The following is a 21,765-nucleotide window of genomic DNA, read 5'->3' as shown; positions in this document are numbered from 1 at the left end:
GTGCTTTTCTTAAAAGCACTTATAATATAAAAACTGTTTTTAAAGTAGAGAAGTTGCTTGTAATGCACTAATGATTTTCCAAAAAACATTTTCACTAGAAGAATTTTGAATAGAAACAATTCCAACAGAGTCTAAAAGTATGGATGGAAGAGGTTACTTCAAGTAGAAATGAAATTGAGAAGGAGTAGAGAGGTGTCGGTGGGCATCATTATAAAGGCATCTGAAGATGTTTGCCCTGCCATAAACATGGAACATGTGGACAAATTTTATTACCAAAACCTCTCCCCCCCACCCAATCGCCATCGTATGTCTAGCGAAAAATGGGGACCATCACAGCAGAAGAGCAGAGTTTGTTCTCAGAGCTAAAGCTGTAGAGTTGGATTTTTATGACTACTTGGGATTCCACTTAATTGGGAAGGACAATAAATGCGAACCTAAGACGGGGAAAACGTGAAAGACTAGATCGGAACATGTTATTCTTACCCTAGATCGGAACAGTGCAGCCCTGCTACCAAACACTCTGCATGTACTTAAGAGATACTTTACTTGCCTCTGTAATGTCAGGGAAAGAGAGAATCATCAAAGTGGTGGCAATGATGGCCAATTGTGAGAGTTACTCCTAAAAAGTACAAAAGGCATTCATACAATCCATGCATTAACATTTCCAGAGGGTACCCCTGAGCCAAAGGCTACCCCAGGGCGTGTTCCTTCTTTTAATTAGTAGGAATATTTATCTATAGCTATTACAAGAACTGCAGGCACCAGCCACCAAAGAATCCAAAACCCATGTACCTGTTTTGACATTAGAGTATGGCTTCCAATTGTCATCACTTCTAAACTTTTACTTGCTTTCAGTAACCGGCAGGTAGACGCCTTCTGCTGCCAGCCAGACGTTATCAGCCCGCTTGTCTCGGATACCACATACCTATACAAGCATATAGACCTTTAATGTTTCACAAAATACTAGCATTGTTTACCCATGGCATGAACTAAATGTCACTGCGAAATAACTGGGATAATGGTTATGTTTTGATGATGCTTTTTCATATATACTATTAGTTTTCAAATGAGAGTTTGCAAAAAATGGGTAGGCAGACAAGGCCAGTTGGCAACCATTGGTGGCAGAGATTATAATTGTATTGGGTTCACTAGGGGTGCAACTTGGGTGACTTGACCTGATCCGAATCCAACCCACTGTTTGGGTGGGCTTGGACAATCATGTTCAATGCTTTGGTTGACTTTTTTCAACCTAAGCTCAATTTGGGTTGGATTCAAATAACTTAAGCCTAACTTAAACCCTATTGAATGTTTTTACTATATTTATTAGGAAAAAAATGAGTTTTCATGCACTCATATAAAAATAATTAAAAAATAAAAACTCTATAAAAATGAAGTCAAATGTAAAACCTAGATGGTTAAAGGTAGTATTGATATCATCAAAAAGTACTTGAATTGTCAAAGGTAAAATTTTGATAAAAAAAATACATGAAATGCTAATTAATTTTAGATTGTTGCTTGAAATTTGTATTTTATAAACTTGAGTTCTATTTTGTGATTTTTTTCATATGAATGTATGGAAACATACTTTTCCCTAGTTATAATATTTTTCTTTTAAAATTCTAAGGAAAAAAAATCGAATTAAATTATATCATATATTTTTTCATTATTTTAGAAAGATATATAAATTTTCTTTTACTTTTTTGACTACTAGTCTTGAAATTTTGTCTTATTTACTATTCAAAATTTCATATAAATATATAGATTTAAAAAAAAAAACATTATAGATGAATTTTGAATTATGCAACTCCATCAACCAACCAACCCGAATCTAATCTGACCAACCCGAACTCAACCCGAGTATAGAAAAATGAGGTTGAATTGAGCTTGGATTGAGTACCTCAACTTAGAAGTCAGATTGGGTTGAACTCGGATTGATTGTTTTTTAATTTGAATTAAACTTGAATTAGCCATCAACTCGACCAACCCACCAAAGTTGCAGCCCTATCTTCTTCCAAAAGTTATAATTGAGAATAGCACCAAACAAATTGCAATATCTAATTTCATCATTCTTTCAACGAATAGTTGTAATTTTTCCCTTCTCACCTCTTGCTGTCCACCAGCTATCCGTGTGTATTTCTTGTCATGACTATGTAAGTAGCCACTAGTGTCCACGTGTTGAAGCCGAACCCTTTGATCTTGTTTCCAAGTTTTCCCACTCCCCTCAATTAGGAGCCTAAAGAAAATGGCGCAGTTTAAAGCACAAGCCGTACATGATGACAATAAATATTCCAAACTGGATAAGTTTATTTTGGGTCTTACCTCCAATAGTCCCCAGTATCAGATTCAGATTCTGATCCAAAGCAGCTCACCTGCACCAAGCATATGATGAGAGTTGCATCACCAAATGTGAACCTAATCAGTTTTATTAGCTCTTCAATCGATAAAAGAAAATTTCCTGCTTCAGTTGAAGTTGAACATAAGAGTGTACACTGAACTGTCTATAAGTTTCAATAACAAGACAACTTCCACAGAAACAAAGACCAAGAAAACTTGAAAGCAATCATGACATAAATGGTCAACTGTTAAACAAAAAGGATAAATAAAATGAAATAAGTTTACAACTATCAATCAATATCTCGCTATTTTAAACAAAATTTTGACATTTTATCTCAACTATTTGATGTTTAGCAAGTAGCATTGTCGAGTCATATGGACGGATATCAAGAGGCAAAGGATAGCAGCCCCTCTTTATGTCAAAGTCATACAGGAGTTAGAGGGGCTTTGTTTGCCAGTAAAAGAATATAACCTGGACAGAAATCAAGAGGGAAAGAAAAGCAGTCCACTCTGAATTCATGTTGCTTTTTGGGCTAACCATGCAGCTGTAATACATTTAGGCTCATAGGAATATTCATAAATAAAAAATAGCAACACATGGTCATGTATCAAAAGGGCAAGCAGTTTTGAAAAGAAAACATGAATACAAACTGAGTATAGCTGAATGGAGAAGTATTGGATTGATAAACAATTGACCTGGAATAGAAGAAAGAATGAGGACCCTAAATCATGAGTATGAGTACCAATCGAAGCAACTTAAATTTCCAATTTAAGGCCTGCAAAAGGCAGCTAGAGGAATGTCCAGAAGATGTTATCATTGCCACTGTGATTTCTGGTTTAGCCAAACAAGAGACTAAAATCTAAGGTTCACCTCACTCAAAATTCATTTTGTAAATAGCGGTCAATAAGAGTCCATATCGGTTATAACTCAAGAGAACTTATTTGTGTCATAGTTGTTAACTTGCAAAACATATCATATATCGTTTTTCTATTTTCCGTATTGTGAATCATATTGTATTGTGTATCATAATTTTTTTATAGTGAAAAATAAATAGAGAAAACATGCTTACATGTGCATATATATTGGAAACATGAAGTATAGAGTACTATTACCAATTTCATGAAAGATAGTAAAATTTAAAGCTTATATCTTAACAACATGAAAACATTGAATACTAGAGTTTTGAAAAGTATAATTTAACAAAATATGAGTTGAATGTATGGGTTCATCATAAAATCCACAAAAAGAAACTTTTTAAATTTTTACATTTGATTTTGAATTCCAAATTCTAACTAGATGTACTCGTATTTGTTATTGATATATATGTCATTCCCAAAGTTCCAACTTTTCATGTTCATCGTTATTCCTTTCTTGCAGAAAAAAAGAAAAAAAAAAGATAAGAGAGAGAGAAAACCTAATATATTAAATAAAAGTTTTTATTCACCAATCACCATTATTACCCCCTCTCCCTTTTGTGATCAATTTCTAATCTTTTTGTATATTTTAATCAATTGATATAATAATTCCTTTAAAAAAGAAAAAAGAAAAAGAAAAACCAATGAATTTGATTTTCTTAAAAATTATGAAAATAATTGAAGATGTATGTATCATGTATCACATATTATATGTGTATTTTATATGTATCATAAAATACACTTTAAATAAGATATGAATTTTGATACGTATCAATTTCCATATGATATGTACCATATCATTGTATTGTATGGTGCATTGTAAGTTTTTAACAACTATGATTTGAATAATATAAACTGCAAAGAAGGTGTAATACATTGAACCGAGAGATTTCCATAATAGCCTTTAGAAAAAAATTACCACTCCGTATATCCTTGAAATAAATACTAGATGTTTAAAAATTCAACAATTATTCCATGGAAAGCATCCTGGCAACTATGAGAGTTATCTAGTTAGCACAACACAGAAACAAAAAATCATTAATATTCTTTTTAAAAAGCTGAGAAAATCATTGATAAGAAAATTCAGTTCCTGGGATATCATCTAAATGAAGGCCAATCACTGCATAGCCCTTCTATTCATGTATTAGCTCACAAAAATTGTGCATGATATGAAACAAGGGTGGTCCAATCCTCCTTAGGTCCAGATAAAAGCATATATGCTGCATCTCAATTTGCAACTTCTATTCATGTATCATCTCACAAAAAATGTGCATGATATAAAGTGACTATGGGAAAAGAGGGAAAGCATTTATCAAAGAAAAGATAGAAAAGATGAAAAAGGGGAAAAAGGCTAACCTCTAAGTTGCCTGATATTGGGGATGCATGCAAATGGCTGTGCAGCCATTTTCTGGTCTTCATGTGCTGCAACCGGATTATCGTCCCACTTTTAATGGTGTCACCTTGTTTGGCAGATGTCCCTGGCTGAGGTCTAACAATCTGTGCAAGGAAACCCCATTTTAATCTAAAAGTTAAAAGTTATCCTCCAAATTGACTATTGACCAGTCTTCCTGCCCAGATAAATAATTTCTACAAGGAAAAAAAATAGAACACCAATTTTACCAATATAGAATCATTTTTTTCTGAAGTTACAGGGCAGAGATTTGTCTCCTCTTAAGAACTTGGCAGGATGAAATTAAAATTAAGCGGCAGACTTTAAGAATCTGTTTGATAAAGCTGCATCAAGGACCAGCCAAATTTGCGTAAAATCCTGTTGGACATGTAAAAACCAACTTGTGGTTTGATATTCACTGAAATAACTAAAAATTCTGCAGGCATAGCTTGAATCTTGGAGATCCCAGAAATTTCTATATGTTTTTTTATCCACATGTGCACTGCTGGTGCTAACCAAACTTTTTATCCAAGTTTCTTTCCAAGCGAACATCTCAAGGGCTTTCCAAGACTACCTGCAATTTAACAGGTTTGGTCTAAAACTGTCACTTTCAGGGGAATGGCACTGTGTAAAATCCTTAGCATGGAAAGGAATTCCAATTAGGGAAAAGGAAGGAATGTGATTCTGCTCCTTCACTCACTCTCTTTCTCTCGGAAGTAAATGGAGAAAGTTGTATATTGATAACTTCTGCCTTTACATATTCCCATCCAATTCTGCCCACATTTGGACTGAACTGAAAACTACATGGATTTCCTTCCAAGTTCTTCTAGATTCATTTTTCATCAATGGTTCCACCATTTCAAACAATGATATAGAAAATCAAAAACCGAGTCCTATCCTCCTAATCAAAGTGATTCTAAACTCCACACTGAAATCAGTGTTGAAATTTGAATTACTATAGTTCTTGTGAGATAGATTAAAGAAATTGAATCAAACATGGTGTAGTTTAGTCCTGAAAGGTTTCATACTTATTTGTGCCATAACATCAGAAAAGATCGATTCTGTGGTAACAAATTGGCATTCCATAAAAAATTTTCACATGTGTAAATAAATGAAAACCATCATGAGAAAACCTAAAAATAAATTATCAATGCTATATAGGATAAGAACCTATACTAAACACCCTATCTAACAGTATGTGGCACAATTCCTCTCTTATATTTTGAAGCAAACGCCAATAAACCCACCCATTTATTTGAAAATTCACCCCAGGAGTTACCTGTTTATTTACTACAAATCATTACAAAAGTCTCATTTACAAAATCTAACAATACAGCAGAGAGGAGGAAAGGGAAAATACCCAATAGCTATTGGAATCCTCAACATTGGGAAAGCTAGTGACAGATTGCTGGCCGCTGCCAGAGCCATAGGGTACATCATGGGAATGTAGCCGAAACTTAGTCCTCTCATGCATCAACTTAAGAACAGTTCCATAAGTAATCTGCCAAGCCAAAAAACTGAAAATTGAAATCTGCCAGTTCAATTAACCTGTTTGGGTGCTGAAGAGAAGAACTGTGAGCAAATTAATGGAAATATTGTTTTCTATCTCATGTTTTGCATTGTTTTACTTCCTTAAATAAAACACTCACCTTAACAGCAAATACTTATTTTAGGTGCAGTTGAATGGAGAATTGTATCTCCCAAGCACCAAAGAAGGATAAATTTAAGAGTTTTTTTCCTTTCCACATCCTCTTGGTTGTTTTTCTCCCACTCACCTTATGAAAAAAGGGGATTCAAAATTTACTTTATTTCTTTTTCGACATTTTCCTAGCAATATTTATATTATTATCCCTCATGTCCCAAAGAATAAACATTCTAACTTCTAACATTGAACATTTTAATTTTCTATTTTCCTATCTTTCTCAGCTATCCCATTTTCTCAGTTACCAAAAAGGAAAATTCTTGTATTCAAAATTTTAGATTCTCTACTCTTCCTACATTTTCTCAGCCATTTTTCTTTTCTGAGTACTAAAAGAAAAAAATATAATAATAATTATATATCTGTGTGTTTCTAAGATTCAAAACCTACTCTTATATTTCATTTGGTTTCCCTTCCTTCATTTTCCCGACAGCCAAACAAAATTTTTTCACACCTAAATGCCTTAAAAAAAAATGTATATTTTTAATCTTCTCTTCATCTCCTGGAACAAAACTGAGTTTATTCTATTTCAGATCCTCTCATGAACTTGCACAGGCTATCTCCTTCAATTTATAATTCCGTTCATTCATTCAGCAAGCAAACAGACCCTTAAGCATTGATTCCTTCTCTTTTCGCTTCCCATGTCACCAATTAAACAAGCCACAACCTCAACAAATAATCAAAATTAAAAATCATAAATAAAAGAAAAAAAAAGTTTAAGCACCTGAACTTCTTCAGAATTAGCGGCATGAGCCGATGAAGCCGAGCCGTGATCGGAGCCGAGACCGAACAAGACGAACAGAGCGAGAACGAAGAAGGGGAGAGCCATGAAGAACGTCACTGCAACCACAAACCACCTTTTCTGGTATACTGGAAGGGGCCGCGATTCTCTGTGTACGATCCTTGACGGTGCTCGTGATGATGACGATGACGACGGTGGTGATTTAGAAAGGAGTTTTCTTCGGGAGAGCGTGGGCGGCCCTGATGGAGCCACGTCGCGATCTGGTGTACTATCCAGAGCGTAGCTCTGGGATTTCTTGGGATTACGTGATGGATTTTGGTTTTTGATTTTGCAGGCGGGTTGGTTCTGGTGTGAGTGAATTTGAGGGGAGGGCGGGTGGGTTAGCTGTGTTGTAATGACATGTTTGCAGCCAATTAAAGGGCGGAACGTGGATATTTAGATGACGTGGAGACTTGTGATTTGAGCAACGACGTCGTTTCCCTTGCCAGCGTCCGATCCTGTTGTTCCGAACGACGTCGCTTTAGTTTCACCGTTTCTTCAGCCTTTATGTTTCCCCTGTTTTGGAACATATATGCCTTCTTCCGTACTCTGCTCCTATCTGGTTTCACTATCAGTAATATGTTTGGTTCCGGTACATTCCGGAGAAAATGAGGAGAAAAGAAAAAGTGGAAAAAAAAAAAGAAAAAGATTAAAAGTTAAAAAGTTAATAAATTATTTTTATTTGTTATTTTCAAACCATTTTACTTATTTTAATTTATCAATAAAAAAATTCAATAATTTAAAAATATATAAGTTTTTAACTAATTTTAATTATATTTTATTTTATTTTATATTTTTGTTAGTACAATTAAACATGAGAAAATTATTTTTTTAAATATTTTTTAGGAATCAAATATAATGTTAAAGTTTCTTCAATCAGCTGATATGTTTTCTTTACCTTGATTGTTCTAATCCTATTTATTTAATTATATTCACCAATGTGTTTTTTTTTTATTTGAAAAATTAATACAAGACAAAGAAAATAAAGAGATTTTTATGTAAAGATAAAATAATTTTAAAATATATAAGTTTTTAACTAATTTTAAGTGTGTGTTTGGTTTTTTTAAAGTGTTTTTAGATTTAAAAACACATAAAAACCTTTTTAAGGTAAGGAATAAATATTTATATTAAAGTATTTTACACATTATATCACAAAATGTTAAATAAATATTTAGTTATTAAATATTTTTTACATTTAATTATATAGAATACATTACCTTAAATTTTATTATTTCTTTCCCAAAAAAATTATAGTAATTAAATAAGAATATGATATTAAATGTTAGGAGTATATATATATATATATATATATATATATATATATATATAATATATATTATATATATATATATATATATATATATATAATGCTATTATTATAAACCAATGATAAAAACATTGGAAAATATCGATAATTATTTTAGAAGATGAATACGATATATAAGTAAAATATATCGATTGAAAATATTAGAAAATAACGGGAAATATTGGTGATATATATATTAGTGATTTATGATATATCGATAATACAAGCAAAAAATCGAACATGTATGGAAAAAAAAAAAATTGCTGAAATTTATGATGTATCAAAGATGTATTAATGAAAAAATGGTGTGATGTCTAATGCCTAAACTTATTAATTTTGTGTGATGGGCTAAAAGATGGATGAAGCCCAACGACTTAATAGATGTAAATTTTGAAATTTAGTATGGACCAAAGGTAGAGTTAGGCCCAACCCATCCATCTATTGTGGCCAGAGTGTTGTATGAGCCAAATTTATTTTATGGTATATATGTGCTTAGAATTGTTTATATACATACATATATAAAAATATTTTTTGTCAAAATATACAAATATTTTTTAAAAAAATTATAAATACATTTGAATCACATAATTAGTACATTTGTAATAATTTAACTTTAGATTAATAATTTTATTTTATTTTGATATTGAATTGTAATAATAACCTATTGTGAATAAGTTAATTTAACACATTTTTTTTTTTTTTTTACATTTTCACGAGTTTGGATCATTTTTTTGTCTATCAATATGTGATACATCCGTAAAATCTAAGTACCGATATATTTATAATTACCAATATTTTCAACATTATTATAAACACATTTATTTTAATTTAGTTAAAATGGAAAAATCAAAGACTTTCATTCAAAAAAAAAAATAAAAACATGAATGATTTATTTAATCTAAAATTATTTTTTATATGAAAATAAAAGAAGTTGATCGAGTTCAAATCATCACATCATAACTTAGAATAACATTAGTGATTGGAAATAAAATATTATGCATAAAAATTGTTTTTAAAAGATATTTTAAAACATAAAGAATAAATTAAAACAACTTAAAACAATTAAAATGTGTAATGGAAAAATATCCTATTTTTATAATAATTCCCAAAAATCCATTTTGAAAACAATTGACAACAGAAGGTGTTTGAAGGGGTTTTGATATATATTTTTTGTTCTTGATATTCTTAAAAACGCACCCAAGCATACCTGGACAATATTGAAGATGGAAATTGATACAAGAAACAATTCCATTATCAAAATATTGGTATATACAAATCAATGAATACAAGTATTAATTAGAATTACAAATGAATCATACAAATGTTTGATTAATTGCTCTATAAGACAAGTCGTGGCACCAAGCAACCTGCAATGTCTCTCCACAGCAAAGGTAACAAGGAAGGGGGCGGGCTGCATCTTGATCGCCATTCCTGATGAACACCTGCTTCTACACCCAGGTTTGCTAGATGATCGGCCGACTGGTTTGCTTCCCTGAATACATGCCTAGCAGTTACTCCTTTGAACCTCTTCATCAGATTCCGGCTGTCCACCATGAGCGCTTTTTCTTCTGCCTCAGCTTCCCTCCATCCATTCAACATCTCAATGGCTATTCTGGAGTCTCCTTCGATCCATAGGTACTCCACCCCGCACTCAACAGCCAACTCCAGCCCCTCTCGAAGCGCGTATACCTCAGCAAATAATGATCTGGTAGTCGCTACAGGCGTCGCAAAAGCAGTCATGAATTCACCTTCCGCATCACGCAGTAGGCCGCCAGCCCCGCCTCTTTGGCTTCTTCCCTTCACTGCACCGTCGAAGTTCAGCTTCACCCATCCAGAACAAGGCCGGCGCCAACTCACGTACCGGAGAGACGCGAAGACCGGTTCCCTTGCATGCTTCATGGGAGCCATATTATGAGGTCCGTATTCATGATCACCATCTCCACGTGGAATATCATAATTCACGCACTCTTCCTTCTGATGATCCATTCTTCCACAGTTGAAACATAGCATAGGAATCTCGTACTGTAGGGACTTCCAAACTCCTCCCCCCATTCCATCCTCCACCATCACCTCCATGACTAATGGTTGATTCACATCAACCTCAACGCACATGCTTACTTCACCATCCGAACTGTCGATGGCGATGGCCTGACCTAATTCCGATGCAATCTCAGATATTATCTTTGAAGAAAGCAACTCCTGGTAGTGGAGTCCACTAAGCCGGATCCACACTTGTGCACAGCACATGTTCCTATCATCCCCTTCAAGTTTTGGATGCCATCTTCTCACCACCAGGCATTGTTTCCCCATAAACACTGTCCCCCGTGCCCATGCTCTCAGGAAGTCTTCCTCCAAATCGAAGGAGAATAAATAAAAGTTGTTTCCTAGTACCGTCACTCGTACGCCTTTACGAGGCCTCCACGTCCTCATGATCCAACCCATATTTAAGAAATCAGGACCCTTTCCCAGTAACTTCCCAATCAGATTTTTGTTTGTTCTTTTTTCTCCCAATTCCATCTCCATTGAAACTGAGGAAAAAAAACCAAAGTGAAAAACAAGAAAAGACAATAAATTAATTTTTTGTTCCTCTAGCTGCCTTCAGGATTGCTTCATGTAACATTTGTTGCAAAAATTAGACATTTTTCTTGTAACAGACGAGAGATATATAGTATTGTATTAGATGCACAATGACTTACCTTTGTTAACAATTAGCTGAGACCATTTGCAAGTTCCTGTAGAGAACTTCAATTTGCAAGTTCAAAGGAGATTGAAAAAATATGCCAGGTTCGTGAATATTTATATACAAATAACATTTGATTTCTACTCTAATCCAAATTCTATCCCCAATTTGATTCAAACTAAAAATAGACTTTTATTCTAATTCAAACTCTATATCTTATTTTAATTTAAATTAAAAATAAATAGATGAATATTAATATTTAAATTAAGGATAAGTATCAACTTTCTCTAATATATATACCCTTAAGATAGAGCTTCCATCAAAAATTTCATTAGGTTACTTTTTAAAAGAAAGAGTTTAAATATGAATATGAAAGATGTGGAGAATAAAATAGTGCTAAGAGTTAACAACTAATACTTACAACTTCCTAAATATTTTTCTATTTACAATTTCATTAGGCTATGTTTCATTTAAAAAAAAAATGGAGGAAAATATAAGGAATAGAAAGTAATGAGAAAAAAGTAAAAGAAAATAAAAATAAATAAAAATAAATTTAAAATCAATAAATTATTTTTATAGGATACTTCAAACTTATATCATTTAATTTAACTCTTAAATAATTTGAAAATACATAAATAAGTATATTTGATAACCAAACATGGGAAAATAATTTTGCAAGATAGTAGCAGCTTGTTTCCTTTTTTTTTTTTTTTAAATGTTTTGAAGTAAAAGATTTCAAAAGAATAAAAAAAGAATGAGGCATTTTATCAATATTAATGAACTACATCACTTCTTTTTAATTCAAAAGCTTTATTCACAATTTTATTTATAATAATTATCAAATTAAATATAATTTAAATTTTCGAATCTTTCTAATATCCTTAAGTGTCCTAAATTGTATTTTGGTAAATATAACTTTTGAAATTGAATCCAACCCATTAGGTTTCCTATAAGTACATTTATAAATATATCTAAAGAGTTCTCAAAAAAATTATGAGTCTTAGGTTAAGTCATAATTCTTTGTACTTAATTCATCTTTCTTTAATTCGAAAGAGGGAATTGTATCCTTTCATAGCATTGAGGAGCCCGTTAAGAAGCACAATGATACAACATCGTGGATGTAAGATTAAGTGTAGAGTCTCGAGTGTAAGTTAAGTAAATCTGTATACCTCTTCTTCATATTTATGGGATTATAAGCTTGAGTATCCGATATTATGGTTTTTATATTTGTAAAGCCTTTGAAAGGTTTTGTGAGTGTTTTTTACAAGTCATAATTAATTTATAAATTAATTGTTGCAACAAATTATTATTTTATAATTTGATTCATCAAAATTGTTGCAATAAAGTTTGACATTTCTCCCACAAAAGATTTATAAAGTAGAAGATGTCACCAAGTTAGGAAAAGAAATTTTTTAAATATTTTCTCTTTATTATTATCTTAGCTCTAATGGTATGTAATCCTCACAAGTGCCTCTGATTCATTGGAAGTGAAGTCAAAGGAAAAACAAAAGCAAATTGAAACAAATTAAACAATATCATTAGTAAGATTCAAATTCACATTAAATTTGAATTCAGAAAAAGAAATGAAAGGGACACAACATACTTTTTTATACAGAATATAATAAAGAGGAATATCATATCAGTAAGGAAAAAATGACAATTGAAGAAGTCATTAGCATTAGACGATCTAATGGGTAGGATGAGTACATGGAAGAGAAGGAGCAGACACTGCTGTTGAGATGGAGACTTGAGAGGCACCCACTTGTCGACTTTGGAACCATCAAAAAATATCTGTGTCCCTACTACGCCGAAGAGGGCCATTACACTAACACTCCAAAATATCATTCAGATTCAGGTGGAAAGGAGACGAGAAATAATCAAACGAGAAATGGCAGGAAGTGGGGTGTTTGCAGAGATCTTAGATGGTGATGTCTTCAAGTACTACACAGACGGTGCGTGGAAGACGTCTTCTTCAGGAAAATCTGTGCCCATCATCAACCCCACCACCCGAAGCACCCAGTACAAGGTTCAAGGTATTCCATTTCTTCACCCTTTTCCTTTTATTCCAACTGGGTCTTTTTCCCCCTTCCTGTCTCTGAGAATTAATTTTGGGAAAAGGTCTTTGTCTGATTTCCTGGGTTAAGAGAAATAATTGACCTTTGCATGCGAATTTCGAGCCGTAGAATTAAAAATAGAATCTAGGTTGGCACTGTAATTGCAAATTTTTTTATGGGGATGTTTCCAAATCAAGCAGATTGAAGATGGGTTTTGAGTACTGAAAATTTTTTCATAAATTTCTTGGGTAATTGGATTCAAGAAAAGTTCATTTTCCTGGGTTTTATTTTTTATAGTTTCTAAGAGCAAATCAAAGTGTCTAAAGTTTTGGTAATTTTGGGTGTTGAAAATGAGCAGCATGTACCCAAGAGGAGGTGAACAAGGTCATGGAAACAGCAAAAAATGCGCAAAAATTATGGGCAAAGACACCTCTGTGGAAAAGAGCAGAGTTACTTCACAAGGCAGCTGCAATTCTAAAAGAGCAAAAAGCACCCATTGCAGAGTGCCTTGTTAAGGAGATTGCAAAGCCTGCGAAGGATGCAGTGACTGAAGTAAGTGGTGTAGAAATGGTTTTCTCTGTTTGCATGATGATTTCCTTATGTTTGGTTGCTGAGAAAGTGGAAAGAAAAAGAAACTTATTTCTCAAAATATAAGGTTATTGTGGCATGTTATTTAAAAAGGTTTTTGAAAAATAACTCTGTAAATTGAAAAATTAAAAGAAGAAACTCACCTTAACTCGGCCATATAGTAGTTGACAATTTTTCATCAACCAAACTGGCACTGTTGAATTTAGGTAAGAATATATATATATTTTCTTTTGTGAAGGTTGTGAGATCAGGGGATTTGGTGTCCTACTGTGCTGAAGAAGGAGTTAGGATTCTTGGAGAAGGAAAATTTCTGGTTTCTGATAGTTTTCCTGGGAATGAAAGGAGCAAATACTGCCTCACTTCAAAGGTAATTTCTTCACCCTTTCCTCCAAGGTCAGTTTCTTAGACAAATGGATCTGTTTTTTAGTGCATGGATGCTCACTTCAATGAACCGTTTTTGTCTTCACATTACAATGCCCATAACACACTCAATATATGGTTTTGCAGTAACAAATGTTAAGAATTAATGGCAAAATGCCATATAATATTTGTAGTGAATTGGTGTCGGTGCCTACATTTGGTTTGAAGGGTTTGTCTGATATATGCTATGGTCATCAGTCAGTGGTTTTTATTTTAGCACTGAGAAAACAATAATAAAATAAATAATGGGCTATCTTGAGTAAGCTATCAACCAGTTTCCTCCAGTTCGCAGTTAATGTGTTGCTTTTCCTTTGGCTTTACATTTCCCTGTCTTACTATAACATAGCTCCAACTGATATCCACCGCCTTAGCCAATTGTTGAAGAACATGAAAGTAAAAGACAGAAAATAACTTATAGCAGCAGATACATTGATGGGACTTCTCGTTCAATTTCTCTTATCAGATTTATTTGTGTAATAATTTCCTCGTGTTTAGTTACTCACTGATACTCTTTTTAGTGAAAGAGTACTATGGAATTGACTCGTGCTAAATGCAGATTCCTCTAGGTGTTATTTTGGCTATTCCACCGTTCAACTATCCCGTCAATCTTGCAGTATCGAAAATTGGCCCTGCACTTATTGCCGGCAACTCCCTTGTGCTCAAGCCTCCAACCCAGGTATGGATTTCACCCTTAAACATCTAATGGATCCACCTTTCAATATCACTTGGTTTTATAGGTCAATTATAGTTTTTCCTATTTTTGATCAGATTCGTGTAGCAGATTGTATTTGAGGAAGGATTTCTCATCCTTCATTGTAGTCACTAATTTCATGGCGATGAAGAGTGTGTTTCTGATTATAAAATTTCTTGCAGGGTGCTGTAGCTGCACTCCACATGGTGCATTGCTTTCACTTGGCTGGGTTTCCCAAAGGACTTATTAACTGTGTTACAGGAAGAGGTTCTGAGATCGGTGACTTCCTTACAATGCATCCTGGCGTTGACTGTATAAGGTACTTCCTAGTTGCCTTGAGGTCTTCAATACTTTGTAAGCTTTCTGGGTTCTTGTCCTTCCTGGTTGTGCGATTTATTTGGTTCCCATTTACCAAACTATGGAGACACCAACACCCATCATTTCACCAAACTTACTCTCAAATTTGAAACCAAATGGGATTACAAATCAAAGTTTCCTTCTTTAACAAGCCCGGTGACTTGCAAAACCATCTATCTAATGAGCATTTCTTACTCATACACAGCTTCACAGGGGGGGACACAGGAATTGCAATCTCAAAGAAGGCTGGCATGGTTCCTTTACAAATGGAACTGGGTGGAAAAGATGCTTGCATCATTCTTGAAGATGCTGATTTGGATTTAGCGGCATCTAGCATCGTGAAAGGAGGCTTCTCATACAGGTGAAAAAAGGCCATGCACTAATCGATAACCGTTCAAAAATGTAGTAAAGTTTTTCTGTCACATACTAGATTCTGTAATTAATAATTACCGAATTACAAATGGCACTAATTTCTTGCCCTACTCAATGATGTCACCAAAGCTTAATCCCTGAATCCCTATCCGTAACGAAAATAGTTCAAAATCCTAAATCTGTCATTCTGGCACTTGGTTTTATTTGCTGCTGATTACTCAATGCTGCTGTCTATAACAGTGGTCAAAGATGCACGGCTATTAAGGTGGTCTTGGTAATGGAATCTGTAGCGGATGCTCTTGTTGAGAAAGTTAATGTTAAACTAGCAAAACTGACTGTTGGGGCACCGGAGGATGACTGTGATATCACTCCAGTTGTGACAGAGTCCTCTGCCAACTTTATCGAAGGGTTGATAACAGATGCCAAGCAGAAAGAAGCAACATTTTGCCAGGAGTACAAGAGGGAGGGCAATCTCATATATCCATTACTGTTGGATAATGTTCGACCCGACATGAGAATTGCGTGGGAGGAACCATTTGGCCCAGTTTTACCAGTTATCAGGATTAACTCTGTTGAAGAAGGAATCCACCACTGTAATGCTAGCAATTTTGGTCTCCAGGTACTGAATGAGCTAACAGTCACATCCTTCTACAATTTCCTTCCAATTATTATTTTTTTTTTATTATTACATTGAAACAAGTGGGAAAAAAACTGATGTGAAATCAATTGTCAACAAAGAAAAGAAGGAAAAAAGAAATATTTCTCTTCTGATGTAAGTGAATGGATTAAATGCAGGGTTGCATCTTTACGAGAGACATAAACAAAGCAATTTTGATCGGTGATGCAATGGAGACAGGAACAGTTCAGATCAATTCAGCGCCGGCTCGAGGACCAGATCATTTTCCTTTTCAGGTGAATTTTCCCACCCCATTACTCAAAACAAACTGATGCCTTAATCACTCCAGTTTGGAAGTATTTATCATTATGGGGAAGTTCTTTGAATAAGCAACAAATCTTCAGCAGGCGCCTCATAGTTGCTCACAGTTTAATTACTTGATTCACAAAGACAGAAATCTTTCGACCGTGACTTGTCTTCTTGATTTGTGTTTTCTCACATTATTTCCAAAATTTGGCTATTTAATTTTTGGAATGCCATTCTGAACAAAACAGTGGAACTCAATTTTTTTCTTCGGAACCCAAAACTTCCCAGCGTTGTTCCGTATCCTGGGATTAACATCACCTCATTGCAGGGTTTCAAGGACAGTGGAATTGGTTCTCAAGGAATCACCAACAGTATCAATATGATGACTAAAACAAAGAGCATGGTGATCAATTTGCCAACCCCGACTTACTCCATGGGCTGATGATATGCTTAGTAGGTAATGAATTCAAGTATTTGGTGCTCTAGCCTGTAATGTAATTAGCAAGCAAGAAGAACCTTTTGTACTTCTTTAGATCTTTAGGCCACAAGGATGTTGAAACATCAAACTGAGTCTGTTCAGTTATCATATGCAATAAGTTTCTTCAAGCATTTTAATTGTCTGTAGAAGATGACCTTGAAATTCAGTGTTGAGGATTGCAGTTTGACAATTTCATTTGCCTTTTGTTTGGCTTGCTCAGATGTGGATACAACCATTGGATCTTGAATCTCATGTTTTCTTATGGCTCTTTATATCTCCAGCCTGAACCACCAATCTTTTTGTCATATCAGTGTCTTCCACTCTTGCTCACATCTACACCCTAAATCATAAGCCCTCTTGTTGTAGTCTTTACAAGTCCATATCTCTCAAATAACTTTTTCCCCTCATAACCCATATAATATTTATAGAAGTATTTTTACTAATTTTCCTTATTCTATAAGGTTATGTTTGGGTCTCAAAAAGTACTAAGGAAAGAAAAAAAGTACCACGGAAAATTATTTTATCATGTTTGATTGTCGTATAAAAAATACTAAAGAAAATTAAATATAATTTAAACTGGTGAAAAACTTATGTATTTTCATATTATCTAATCTTTCTATCGATGGGTTAAAATAAGTAAATAAGTTTGAAGTAGCAAATAAAAATGATTTATTGACCTTAAATCTATATTTCATTTTTCTTTACTTTTTCTTTCTTTCTACTTTTCCTCTTTATTTTCTTTTCTTTGCATTTTTCCTTCAATTTTTTGGAGACCAAACATAGTTTAACGGATCTAATTACAAATATATATAAACTCAATAAATAAATAAATATATTCTAATTAGTAATTTGAAATACTTTCCAATAATTTTCAATAATGCCCACATCAAACACTCATAACTCATACCCCTTTTGAACTAAAATTTATTTTTCAAAATGATATCTTCAGTTTCATTTTATTTTTAATGGAATTTTCTTTTATTATGAGGTATCCCATTACTCATACCCCTTTTTTGACTTCTTTTTTAACCAAATTCCCATATCCTAAAATTTGAAGATAGACACTTAGATACATGCCCATATCCAACATGTTGGGCTAAGTTTGTTCAGCCCATGAGCCCATATATTATATTATTTTATATTTGGGTATTCCCTTAACCCAAATATAGATATAGAAGTAGTATTATGAGAGAAGGGGATTTGACTGAGAAAACAAAAGAAAATCGGGGTTGTTTTTTGGACATGTTTTATGGTTAAAGAGTAAAGTTATAGGTTCCGATTTTTTTTTTTTTTTTTTCTGGGGTGATGAATTTTCACCTCAAGCATTGAGATATTTATATAAGTTTTCAGAATGAAAAAAGCCGGTGACTTAAAGGCTCATTTGGCAATGTTTTTTTTTAAAAAAAAATTGTTTTTCAAAACTGTTAAAAAAAAGAGAGAGAGAGAGAGAGAGAGAGAGAAAGAAAGAAAAAAACTGTTTTTTAAAATTTTTAAAAAACTAGAGTGCTTGGCAATATTTTTTTAAAAATAGTTTTTGCAAACAAAAAACAACAAACTTGTTTGTATGAAAGAATTTGTATTGTTTTTTAAAACAATGTATTGCTTTTATTTTATAAAAAAAATTATAAAATTAATTTTTAATAATATGAAATCAAATTCAAGTTAAGTCTAATTAAAAAATAAATATTAAATCTACAATTATATTTGAGTTAAAGATAAATAATTTTTTAAAATTATGATACAATTTTTTTATTTTTAAAATTTGTTTTATATTTTTAAAAATATAAAACAATTTTTAAAAATTCTACCAAATAGACTCTTAATTTGTGTATCCCATTTATTGAAGTGGAATAAATTTTTTCCTTAGTTTTTTACCTCAATTTTGAAGGTTTTTCTACGTTATATTTGGTATCCCTTTTTTTATTGAATATTCTTGGACTATCATTCTTTATTTTTGTTAAGTTGTTATCATTATTTGAATTCTTTTTTAACCAAATTCCCATATCCTAAAATTTGAAATGTAAAGGATAGAAACTTAGATAAATGCCCATATCCAATATGTTGGGCAATATGTTGGGCTAAGTTTGTTCAGCCCATGAGACCATATATTATGTTATTTTATATTTTGGTATTTCCTAAGCCATATATAGATAGTATTAAGTCTTTGGTATTATGAGAGAAGGGGATTTGATTGAGAAAATAAAAGAAAATTGGGATTGTTTTTTGGGCATGTTTTAGGGTTTAAGAGTGAAGTTACAGGTTCTTTTCATCAACCTTTTAGGGAAGTATCCCTATGATATATTTTCTTCCGGATTTTTTTTTTTTTTAATATGGGATGATAAATTTTCACCTCAAACATTGAGATATTTATATAAGTTCAAGATGAAGAAAGCACGTTTGACAATGTTTTTTTAAAATTTGTTTTTCAAATTTGTTTTTTTTCAAAAGAGATTTTTCAGAATTTTTTTAAAACTAGAGTGTTTGGCAATATTTTTTTAAAAATAGTTTTTGAAAACAAAAATAAAAAGCTTGTTTGTATGAAAGAACTTGTATTGTTTTTAAAAACAATGTATTACTTTTATTTTATAAAAAAATTATAAAATTAATTTATAATAATATGAAATCAAATTCAAGTTAAGTCTTATTAAAAAATAAAAATTAAATCTACAATTATATATGAGTTAAAGATAAATAATTTTTTAAAATTATGAAACAATTTTTTTATTGTAGTAAAACAAAAATTTGTATAAGATAAAAATAATTTTAATATTCATTTTTAATACAAGTCAATTAAGTACTTTAATTAATTTTTTTTATATTTTTTATTTGATCGTGATTTCTTATGAGTTTTTTAGAAATTTTCTTGAAGTTAAAGAATCAAAAAAAGTATTTTCAATGTTTTGTAAAACAAAGGATATTTGTAAAAAAAAAAAAAAAGATATTTTATTATATTAATAAATTTCTAGTACGAATGAATTTATTATTTAAGTTTTAAATTATTTTTAAAAATTAATAGACTTGTTAATAAATCCAACATATTAAATCTTGTTTAATTTGTAGTTAATTTATCTAGAAAAAATTTTAAAAATACTAATTCTATGTAGAAGATAAATAATAAAGTGTATATATTTTTCTATTGTTTTTAAAAATTAATGAAAACAACTATTCCTTGTTCTTTAAAAGTTGTTTTCTATTTTACTTTGTTTTTAAAAACTAAAAAGATAAAACAATAACCAAACAGTATTATGAATTTTTAAAAATTGGTTTTTATTTTTAAAAATAGAAAACAGATCTAAACAAACTCTTAATTTTTGTATCCCTCTTTACTAAAGTAGAATAAATTTTCTATGTACTTTTTTTACCTCAATTTTGAAGGCTTTTTTCACGTTATATTTGATATCTCATTTCTTTATTGAATGTTCTTAGATTATCATTTTTTTTTTTGTGAAATTGTTATCATTATTAAAATATGGTTATTATTATTGAGCAGTGGTTATTATTAAGGAGGAATCTTTTAGACCTCTCCTATATCTTCTCAACACAACACTCATACTTAACCCATGCAATATATGTTAAGATATGGACTCACATATCTCACAATAATTCATGATTATGGTATTCACTTTTCAGTTTGTTATTTGTTCATTCAAAAGTATGGGCCACCTATGTGTAGAGCCCAAACGCCATCACGAGTCTTGGATAATGGGCCTAAGACCCGTGAGGCCCAATAGCCCAATGGGTATGGTCCCTAAGGCAAGAGGGTATAAAAGGCCAAGGTTCTGTTCATTTTGGATATCACATTTTTGAATAGAACAGAACCCTAATCTCTTCCGCTTCCCATTGCCAGAGAGAATCCAGTGACGGTGGTTACCCTCCTCGGCCTTAGAAGATCCATACATCTTCAACCAAACTTCAGAAATGGATTCGGGTATGTTTCATGTGAATAAATGCATGTTCTAAGTGAATTCATAATTATATCCTGCATATGTTTTGGTGATAATGGAGATCAAAGATTAATTTATCAAGATAGTCATATAGCCATGGACTAAAATTTCCATTGAATATGGAGTAGTATAAATCCAACCTGACTATAACCCATTGTTGCCATGAGTAACATGAACTCTAAACTTGAAATGGTGGAAAATGACTTATCCTTGAATTGTTTGGAAGGCACTTTCTCCTTGAGATGTGAAGCCCCAGCTTCACATGGCCTCGTTAGGTTGAGAGGAAGATGGTCCTCACAATGTTAAAAGAAGTATAGATTTAGGAATCAGACAACTACAGGGTCACCATCAATGAACCCAACCACAGTCTACAACACCCCAACATTTTCTCCTCTTTCACCCCTGTATTCCGGAGTGGTTCCAAACTCAGGTGTGAACAAAATATTAAAACATACCTACCTCTATCTCTATACTATATAATAAAATTTGGAATGCACTTTCGTTGTTACTGCGTTCTACCTTAAGGTTACGTTTGGTTCCCAAAAAATACTAAGAAAAAAAAAATATAAAAGAAAATGATTTTTTTCATGTTTGGTTGTCCTATGAAAAATATAAAATAAAATATAATATAATTAAAAATAATTAAAAACTTATATATTTTTAAATTATTTAATCTTTATATTAATGAATTCAAATAAATAAAATAAATTTAAAGTAACAAAAAAATAATTTATCAACTTTTAATCTATTTTTTATTTTCCTTACTTTTTTCTTTCCTTCTATTTTCCCTCAAATTTTCTAGAAACAAACATAGGCTAAATATTTACCATTATT

At 32.1% G+C, this 21,765-nt stretch overlaps 2 protein-coding genes across 2 annotated transcripts; one reads left to right on the top strand and one right to left on the bottom strand.

Moving 5' to 3' along the window:
- Positions 1–527: 527 nt before the first annotated feature.
- Positions 528–7,441, bottom strand: LOC117913180 (stromal cell-derived factor 2-like protein). The gene is made up of 6 exons (XM_034828136.1): positions 7,063–7,441; positions 6,000–6,140; positions 4,606–4,746; positions 2,320–2,369; positions 2,104–2,233; positions 528–925 (listed from the first exon to the last, which is right to left on the bottom strand). Exons 1-6 carry the CDS (start codon positions 7,165–7,167, stop codon positions 842–844), a joined length of 651 nt encoding a protein of 216 aa, XP_034684027.1. The 5' UTR covers positions 7,168–7,441; the 3' UTR covers positions 528–841.
- A 5,360-nt stretch (positions 7,442–12,801) lies between these two features.
- LOC117913436 (NADP-dependent glyceraldehyde-3-phosphate dehydrogenase-like) lies at positions 12,802–17,206 on the top strand. Its single transcript, XM_034828413.1, has 9 exons — positions 12,802–13,138; positions 13,518–13,711; positions 13,986–14,114; positions 14,724–14,843; positions 15,041–15,177; positions 15,421–15,576; positions 15,828–16,206; positions 16,383–16,499; positions 16,838–17,206. Exons 1-9 carry the CDS (start codon positions 12,994–12,996, stop codon positions 16,949–16,951), a joined length of 1,491 nt encoding a protein of 496 aa, XP_034684304.1. The 5' UTR covers positions 12,802–12,993; the 3' UTR covers positions 16,952–17,206.
- The last annotated feature ends 4,559 nt before the right edge of the window (positions 17,207–21,765 follow it).

The sequence above is a fragment of the Vitis riparia genome, chromosome 4, assembly GCF_004353265.1.
Source record: "Vitis riparia cultivar Riparia Gloire de Montpellier isolate 1030 chromosome 4, EGFV_Vit.rip_1.0, whole genome shotgun sequence".
NCBI classification, from domain to species: domain Eukaryota; kingdom Viridiplantae; phylum Streptophyta; class Magnoliopsida; order Vitales; family Vitaceae; genus Vitis; species Vitis riparia.
Note: the sequence above shows the minus strand (reverse complement) of the source record. Positions and strands in the feature narration are given on the sequence as shown.